Below are 8770 nucleotides of genomic sequence, written 5' to 3'. Positions count from 1 at the left end.
TCAGGAATCTGATTGGAGACCTGTGGTTTCATTTGTTGGAACATATAATTCAAAAATCATTGGTGAAGTTGTCCAAAAAAAAGAGAGAGCAATGCAAGTCCATCTTACTTATTACGAACAACAAAGCTTGGTAGCTTATTAGTGTAAATAGGCTCTCTATGCCAGTATATTCCCTGGGGATAAACTAGGTGATTGAGAGGGATCGTTTAAGTTTTTAGAGTGATTATACATCAGCATTACATGGAAGTCCTATTACATGAAAGAGTGAGTATCACACCGTGTTGAAGGCTTCCTCATTGGCAGAATGAGGGCTCATGAGCTGTTTAGTAAAACCTTACTTTTGTTTTGTTTCTGACAGGGAGTACTAATTATTTGTATACTTAAATATTTATTTATTAATTATTAAATTAGCTATTTACTTATCTAAAGATATGTACTGTTTATGTAAAAAATGATAGAGGGTTATTATTAAAAATAAGAAACATCAAATATGTTTTCAACCCCCCTGAAATCCTACAGTCCAAATGACTCTTGGTCTTACAGGAGGTCTTAAGAGTGACATAAGAAACTATAAAGTATCAAAATGCATTGAAGGTTTTCTAGAATCTTGCATTTATGCAATTCCTAGAAATCTGGTAAAAGGTGCATTTTAAGCTAGAACAGGTTTTAGTTTTGTGTTTTTTTGTTCTTCAATAAATTTTGTTTATACATCTGGCTATTATTTTGAGGGGAAACAGTTTGTTCTCACTGTTATACTTACCTAAATTTCAAACATATTAAAGATTTCATTTTTTGAAAAAAACAAAACTATAATATTTTGATAAAATGTTAGTATTCTAAAACCTTGGTTTTAGAAGCTCTTTTAAAATGTGTCAAAGCCCAGACTTTAAAAAATTTGGCTGAATATAATAGAAAACTCCAGTATATCAAAAATACAAACAAAAAGCTATTAATTCACAGATAAAATTACAAGAGAAACACAATGGGAAGAAATGACAACACATGATAAAGAATTAATTTTTAATATTCTAAAGGTGCTTACTCTTAAAAATTAATAAAAGTGAGATAAAAAGTACAATAGAAGAATGTACAAAGAGAAATATTTCTTCACAAAATGGCCAAATCAGTAACACAGGCTTTGTGTTCAAAGTATTGATAAGTGCATACTTCACTAATAAAGAATCTATAGTATATATTTTATTATTATTCTAGAAAATTTCAGACAATCAGCAAATGGAATGAATTTTATTATCAATATGCCATAGAAATTCAGTCTTCTAATTTTCCTAGCTTATGTTATATTGAGCCTGCATGTGGTCTCTCTTCCCGGAGGAGGGACAGGATAAGACCAGCAGTATCCCATATGATTCCAAATGGAAGTCCAATAATGTCTTGGAATTCACTACTTCTCATATCCAAACAGTGCTTTATCTACATTAATGTATGTGTTTGTAATTTTAATATGGAAATAAATGAGCAATCAGAGTTGTTCAAAATATAATTTTTGAATATACTTTTGTGATTGATAATTATGCCCCAATCACTATGAAACTCAGATTATTATTAAAAAGAACCTTCCCCTCTTTCTTAGTACTAAATTCAGGCTCTTGTAGATCTTTCACAAGCTCTGCTTTGAGATCAGGTGGTGCTGTGGCATTAAAGTTGCAGGTTTCAGTCAAAAAATCCCAAAGCAGGTCTGCAGTTTCATTACCATCAGTAAAGCAATCAGATATGTCCAACGTGGACAAAAGGTCGTAGCACTCATACTTAAGCCCTAGGTTGTCCAGCATCTGAGTGATGTCATCTGACGTGACATATAGGCACAGGTCATCCTGGGGTAAGCGTGATCTGTACTTTTTCCACAGCTTGTCCCAGCCACTGCTTCCTGTGCAATAAAACACAATTCATGCTTTCATTTATTCTCTCTTTCATTTGCAGTCTGCCAGAAAGTACACTAGATGCTTAGAATAGAACAAAATAATAATCTTGTCCTTTGTGCAGCTCATATTTCAAGGAGTACGGGAGGAGAGAGAAAAATAAGTAAATATATGGTGATAAATGCTAAATGAAAAAGTAATCTGAGTAAGTGCTAAGAGGGTTAAAGACTTTGATGGGTTGCTGTTTTAACTAGGGTGGTCACAGAGTCTCTCTAATAACCTGACATTTGAGCAGAGACCTGACAGCAAGCCATGAAGATATCAGGGGGAAGATGACTCCAGGGGGAAGATGACTCCAGGAGACAGATGAGCAGCTGCAAAGGACCTGAAGCAGGATGATACTTGGCCCGTTAAAGAACTAGCTGGGAAGCCAGTGAAATTGGAGCTGAATGAGTGATGGCAGAGGGGAAGGAGATGAGGTTAGAGAGATTAGCGGTGGGGAGTGGATGAAGGGCCCAGATCACTTGGGGCCCAATGAGAAACCACTATAATGCTGTGTGATAGAACTTTCTGAACCAATGGACACAATCTATATCTGCATTGTCCAGCAGGATTGTCACTCACCACTTGTTGCTATGGAGCACTTGAAAGGTGGTTTAGGACTTGAGTTTCAAGTATGACTGAAGACCTGAATTTTAAGTTGCATTCATTTAAATTAATTACAGTTTCAACTTCACTACCAAAACATGGTTTCTGTATGGAACAGCACATTAGGATGACTCAATATACATTTAATAAGGTCACCCTGGCCACACAGATGAGAAGAGAGTACTGGAGCATAAGGGCAGAGGTGGGGAGAACAGTGAGAAGGCTACTATAATCACCTGGGGATAGGTGGGGGCAGGTCCCATAGACCAGAGAGCTGGGAGGTGAAGAGAAGTGGTGGGAGTTTTTATGTATTATACTCCTAGATCCAACAAGGCTTGCCAACAGTTTGGAAGTAGGATATGGGTAAATGGGAAGAATCAGTGATGACCCCAGTGATTTCTGCATAGGAGCCTGAGAAGACAGAATTGCCATTTTTGGAGAGGAGAAGAATGAGGGACGAGCAGTTTTGTATCATCAGGCCTCTGGTTTCAGGAATATAGATTTGAGATACTTAGTGGACATTCAGGTGGTGACATGAGAAAGGTAGTTATTAGTCTGGAATTCAGACAAGAATCTTTAACAGTAAAAATTAAAATGGAAAAAAAGAGCACGGTAATGGTGATTTTTCTCAAATAAATGATTTTTTACTCTCGTCTCTATATAAAAAAAGATGCTGCCTTGGACTGACAATAGGTGGATTTCTATAAATCTTGTCCCCAAGTTCAGAAGACCCTTTAGTAATGTTTGTAGTATTTAACTGAAATTCTAACCCTGCAGAGAAGCTAAGGAATACCTTATCTGAGGGAGACAGACATGAACTGAACTCTTCTTCTGATGCTTTATGAATGAGATGAGGCTTGTGACATGAGCCTCTCAGAACTTAAATTTCCTCATCTGTAAAATGTGGATTATCTTACTTACCTTGAATGCAACTACAAGCGTTACATGAGATAATTTAAGTGAATTATTGCACAATGGTAAGCAGATGAAAGATGTGTAATAAGTGCTTATAAAATACATGAATTAGTCTGCTAGTGCATTTTCACTGATTGTAATCTTGAGACTAAAAAGCAAACCTGCTATTCAGAAATCTACAATAATAATGAGTTTCTATTTATGGGCCTTCTAATACATGCATATTACATACACAGTCAGTACAGGCAGTAATAAAGAGCATGGTCTCTAAAACCCAATTGCCTGAGTATGAAGCCTGGCTTTCCCTCTTACCAACTTTATGAACCTGTCTCAGTTTTATCATCTGTAAAACAGGGGTGATAATATAATCCATTCATAGACTGCTACAAGGATTCACTGAGCTAATAAAGTAAAGGCCCTTAGAACCATGACACATTAGTTAGCATTACTGAAGTGTTAAACTGGATTTGGGAAAAGCAGTATGAGAGACAACTTACACCTTCTTTGTGCTTCTAGGATTAAATGTCTTGAGCTACTTTTGGTTCCCAAGTCCCCTTTATGATTTAGTGAGAGTAACTGACTCTCCAGAAAAATACACAAACAATACATACCCACACAGTTTTGCATATGATTATAGAATGCTCAAAGACCCTTGACTCTCATGCATGGATTAAGCTAAAGTTCCCAGATTTAATTCAACCCAAGAGATGAACCAAGACAAATAATAGGCTAAATAATAAATAGCCTAGGATAATTGATGTTCTACTTATATTTCAGAAGAGGGAGAGGTAACTATAGGATATGCTCTAGGAGAAGGTGGAATTGGAATGAAGTAGAAAGAATAAAACTTCCGTTCAATGAAAATAAATGAGGGTTGTGAGTATTTATTACAAAATATTTTATTCCAAAGACAATGAATCGTCTTCCTAAATAAGAATTTGCCGGCAAACAAGACATTACAAGAAAATCAGCATTTCGGTGGGTGAAGAGAGGCTCTATTATCATCATTATTATTATTTTTAACCTGGCAGACAAAAAAGAACCAAACACTAACTGCAGAAAATGTGCTGGTGTCAGTGATGTGACTTGGTGCCATTTCTGAGCTGAGCAATTATGCACTTCCCGACTGATGCATTATCATAATGGCTCTCGGTGGGCACGACATATGGTGTTACTTTTGTTTTCAACATGATGTAAACCAGATTTTTTTTTCACTGCGTTAAAAATAACACACAATGATTTGCCTCCTTCCTTACTCAGGTAAGGAGAGGACAGACAGAAGCTTCAGTCTCTGAATCTTCTTCTTCAGAAGGAGATCTCCTTCTGGCTCATCTCCCTTAACCAGACAGGCTGCCTTTTAAATAGCAACCCTCCCAATTGATGTTTGGCTATAACATTTGCAGAAAAAACATTTCTTTGATACAATTTTAGTGTGGGATACTCCACATTTTTTTGAGAAATCCAACTCCCTTGTTCTTATGTCTCTTCTTTTTTATCCCCAGATCAAATTTCTTTCATCTCCATTATCAGGAACTTCTACTAGTTATCACTAAATGACTATCTCTTGAGTTGGGGTAATTCTGTAATAGATATTTACAAACACAGAGGAAAGGTTGATTTCCATCAAGCAACATAAATTTCAATAAGCTGACCAGTAAATGTTGTCATTTAATTCTGATTTCAATTTATTTTTCTTTCCCTAATTAGTTTTAGTTGTTCTTCATTGCTTTTGTCTGGCTACTTCCATTTGCAGTGTGTGTGTGTGTGTGTGTGTGTGTGTGTGTGTGTCTTTTTTATTGAGTCTTTTATTCCTATTTATTAAACTCCATCTGCAAATATCCAGAAATTCCTGTGTTCTCTGATTTCATCAAGTCAGTTTTAGTTGAAATATACTCTTTTTCCTTGGATGTATGTTCAGAGCTTATTGTAGTTCTGATATCATAGGGCAGAAATAATAAACAATTAGTCAGTTCAATTAAAACATGTTTACTGAGTATTGTCTCTGTGCCAAAGTCTTTACAAAGATCTAGGAACAGAGATGAATCTCCCTATATGCCTCCCTGTATACCATGAGTACTCAGTTTTGTGCATTGCAGAGCAGCTATGGATGACAATATTACCCTGCAACAAATGAACATACACAGAAGCATCTTCCCTTTTAGGTAATTATGAGGCAAATTCCATTGAGAAAGTGACCCAAAGAATCTTGATAAAAACAGAACCTAGTGTAAACCAATGTGGTATAGATATTCCAAGTTCTAGGTCAATATTCAACTTTAGGAAATGTTTCAATCTGTCGAGTGAATGAAAAATGGGGTTTAAATAATTATTTTGTTCACTGACATGGATATGAAAATGTCTGATTAGAAATTTCTTGGGATCAAATTTGTTCCCAATGTTGGAAACTAGATTTTATCTATTTTTCCAAAAGCTAACCAATATATTTGTATTGGGTATGTTAATATAACAAAGCAACTATTACTATTTTTAAAAAATAGGAAACTACAGTCACCTTCATCATATACCTTATCTGAGGGAGATAGACATGAACTGAACTCTTCTTCTGATGCTTTATGAATGAGATGAGGCTCATCTCAGGGAGGGGAGCAAAATAATTTATCTCAGGGAAATGTGTTGTTATTAAGACAAGTTCATGTATGCACAGGTTTATCTAGGTGACAGAAATAGAATAAAAGGGAATTAAACTAGCCTATAAGAGGGTTGCTGGGTCAACTGGTAGTTCTTCTTTTAACTCTCTGAGAAATTGCCATACTACTTTCCACAGTGGTTGAACCACTTTACACTCTCACCAACAATGTATAAGTGTTCCTTTTACTCCACAACTTCATCAGCATCTGTTATTTTTTGTCTTTTTAATACATAGTCATTCTGACTGGTATGAGATGGTATTGCATTGTGGTTTTGATTTTCATTTTGCTAATGATCAGTGATGCTGAGCTTTTTTTCAAATGTTTTTTGGCCACAACTCTGTCTTCTTTTGAGAAGTGTTTATTCATGTCCTTTGCCCACGTTTCAATGGGGTTGTTTTTCTCTTGTAAATTTAAGTTCATTATAGATGATGGATATTAGACCTTTGTCAAACGCATAGTTTGCAAATATTTTCTCCCTTTCTGTAGGTTGTCTGTTTATTCTGTTGATAGTTTCTTTTGCTGTACAGAAGCTCTTAAGTTTAATTAGATGCCATTTGCCAATGTTTTTATTGCTTTAGGTGTCTTTGTCATGGAATCTTTGCCTGTTCCTATGTGCAGGATGGTATTGCCTAGGTTGTCTTCTGGGTTTTTATAGTTTTGGGTAGTCTTTAAGCCATAGTGAGTTGATTTTTGTATAGAGTATAAGGAAGGAGTCCAGCCTCAATCTTCTGCATATGGCTAGCCAGTTATCCCAGCACCATTTATTGAATAGGAAGTCTTTTCCCCATTGCTTGTTTTTGTCAGCTTTGTCAAAGATCAGATGGTCGTAGGTGTGTGGCCTTATTTCTGGTTTCTCTATTCTGTTCCATTGGTCTATGTGCCTGTTTTGGTACCAGTACCATACTGTTTGGTTACTGTACCCCCCTATAGTATAGTTTAGTATCTCATTACTGGGTATATACCCAGAGGAATATTAATCATTCTATCATAAAGACGCATGCACATAAATGTTCATTGCAAGATTATTCACAATAGCAAAGACATGGAATCAACCTAAATACCCATCAGTGACAGACTGGTTAAAGAAAATGTGATACATATACACTATGGAACACTATGCAGTCATAAAAAAAAATGAGATCATATCTTTTCCGGGGACATGGATGGAGCCAGAAACTATTGGCCTTAGAAAACTAACGCAGAAACAGAAAACCAAATACTGCATGTTCTCAATTATAAGTGACAGCTAAATTATGAGAACTGATGAACACAAAGAAGGAAACAACAGACATTGAGGTCTACTTGAGGAAGGAGGGTGGGAGGAGGAAAAGGAGCAGAAAAGATTACTATTGGGTAGTGGGTTTAATACCTGGGTGATGAAATAATCTGTTTAACTACCGCCCCCCCCCACCGGACACGTTTACCTATGTGATAAACCTTCAGATGTACCCCCGAACTTAAAATAAAAGTTAAAAAAGAGGGTTGCAATAGAAAGTGAGGAGGTGGCATCTCAGCACTGAACTAAGAGGATATGAGGGAAGACTGAGAGAAGTTATGAGAACAGGTTCAATGGAAGGGAGTCCAGACTGAGCAAGAGAAAGGTGAGAAAGAGAGTCACGGTGGGACCTTAATGCTGAATTCTGTTCTTTGTTCCTCTTTCTCCCCAACAGGTCTCAACATCTGTCAAAAGCAAGAATGGTGTTTTGGAGAAGGAAGGAGGTAGGACTATGTCCATGTTTAGGGCAATGTGAAACAAGATGAGAAAGGGCAGATGCATCACATGCAAGATTTGGAGAGAAGAAACCAAAAGTTGAACTTGGAGCAGGCAGTGGATGGCAATCACCAGGAACATTTAAGTCTGACCCCAGGAATCCTCAGGAGTAAAGGAATGGTGATGAGGGGATGGATTACCCAAGTTACTTGAAATGAGAGCTCCGTCATTTACTCTGGATGTTTAAGAGTTAAGTATGACATGCCCATAGGACTGGAGAATCTGGGGACATTCCAGTTATACTAAATTGATGACAATGATCAACACAGTTCACAATTCTATTTCTCTTTTCAGGTAGAATTATTTTTCACTGCAAAGTAATCATTAATGTGAAAAGTGGGTTTTTAAAAAATTAACTTATATTTAATTAATCTATTTACTTAGCATTCTGACAAATAGAGGCAAAAAAAGCCAAGACATTCTTAGCCTTAGAAGAAAGAGAAGCAGAAAACACCAAATAAAATATCTAAATCTTTCTTCTACTTTTGCTAAGTGGTTTTTCTTTTAGGAAAAAATGGATGGCTATAGCTGTGTAAATCTCTTCTAAGAAGTGCGTATGGTAAGGAAGGAGATCATCAAAATCTCTTTAATAATCTGTCAAATGTTATTCATTGCATTCTTGTGTCTATTAACAACGTTTTCGTCTTTGGAACAGCTGTCTCCTGTGCTATAAGCAGTAATGAAGAATTGTTAACTGCATATTGAGAAAGTGAATAAAACATTTCCATCATCAAAAACATTTATTAAATAATTTTTGACTCAAAATACTTTTCAAAAAAAGCTAACTGATTTTTGAGTCTTTACTCCCTTTCTTTTGATTTTTTAAATGATGAATGTTTATTTACAGATGGTACTCATGAACCACATATATGAAAAGATGTAATATAATGCAGATATGGTTATCCAGA

At 36.0% G+C, this 8770-nt stretch overlaps 1 protein-coding gene across 6 annotated transcripts in view; it reads right to left on the bottom strand.

Moving 5' to 3' along the window:
* Positions 1-1003: 1003 nt before the first annotated feature.
* Positions 1004-8770, bottom strand: part of HNMT (histamine N-methyltransferase) — a 48561-nt gene continuing 40794 nt past the window's right edge. For 5 of the 6 annotated variants that reach the window (XM_077956448.1, XM_077956450.1, XM_077956449.1 and 2 more), the window contains one exon: positions 1004-1885. In XM_077956448.1, the coding sequence (XP_077812574.1) occupies positions 1530-1885 (356 nt within the window). In that variant the 3' untranslated portion in view covers positions 1004-1529. 6 annotated transcript variants of the gene reach the window in all.

The sequence above is a fragment of the Macaca mulatta genome, chromosome 12, assembly GCF_049350105.2.
Source record: "Macaca mulatta isolate MMU2019108-1 chromosome 12, T2T-MMU8v2.0, whole genome shotgun sequence".
Classification (NCBI taxonomy): Eukaryota; Metazoa; Chordata; class Mammalia; order Primates; family Cercopithecidae; genus Macaca; species Macaca mulatta.
This window is presented reverse-complemented; position numbering and strand designations above follow the sequence as displayed.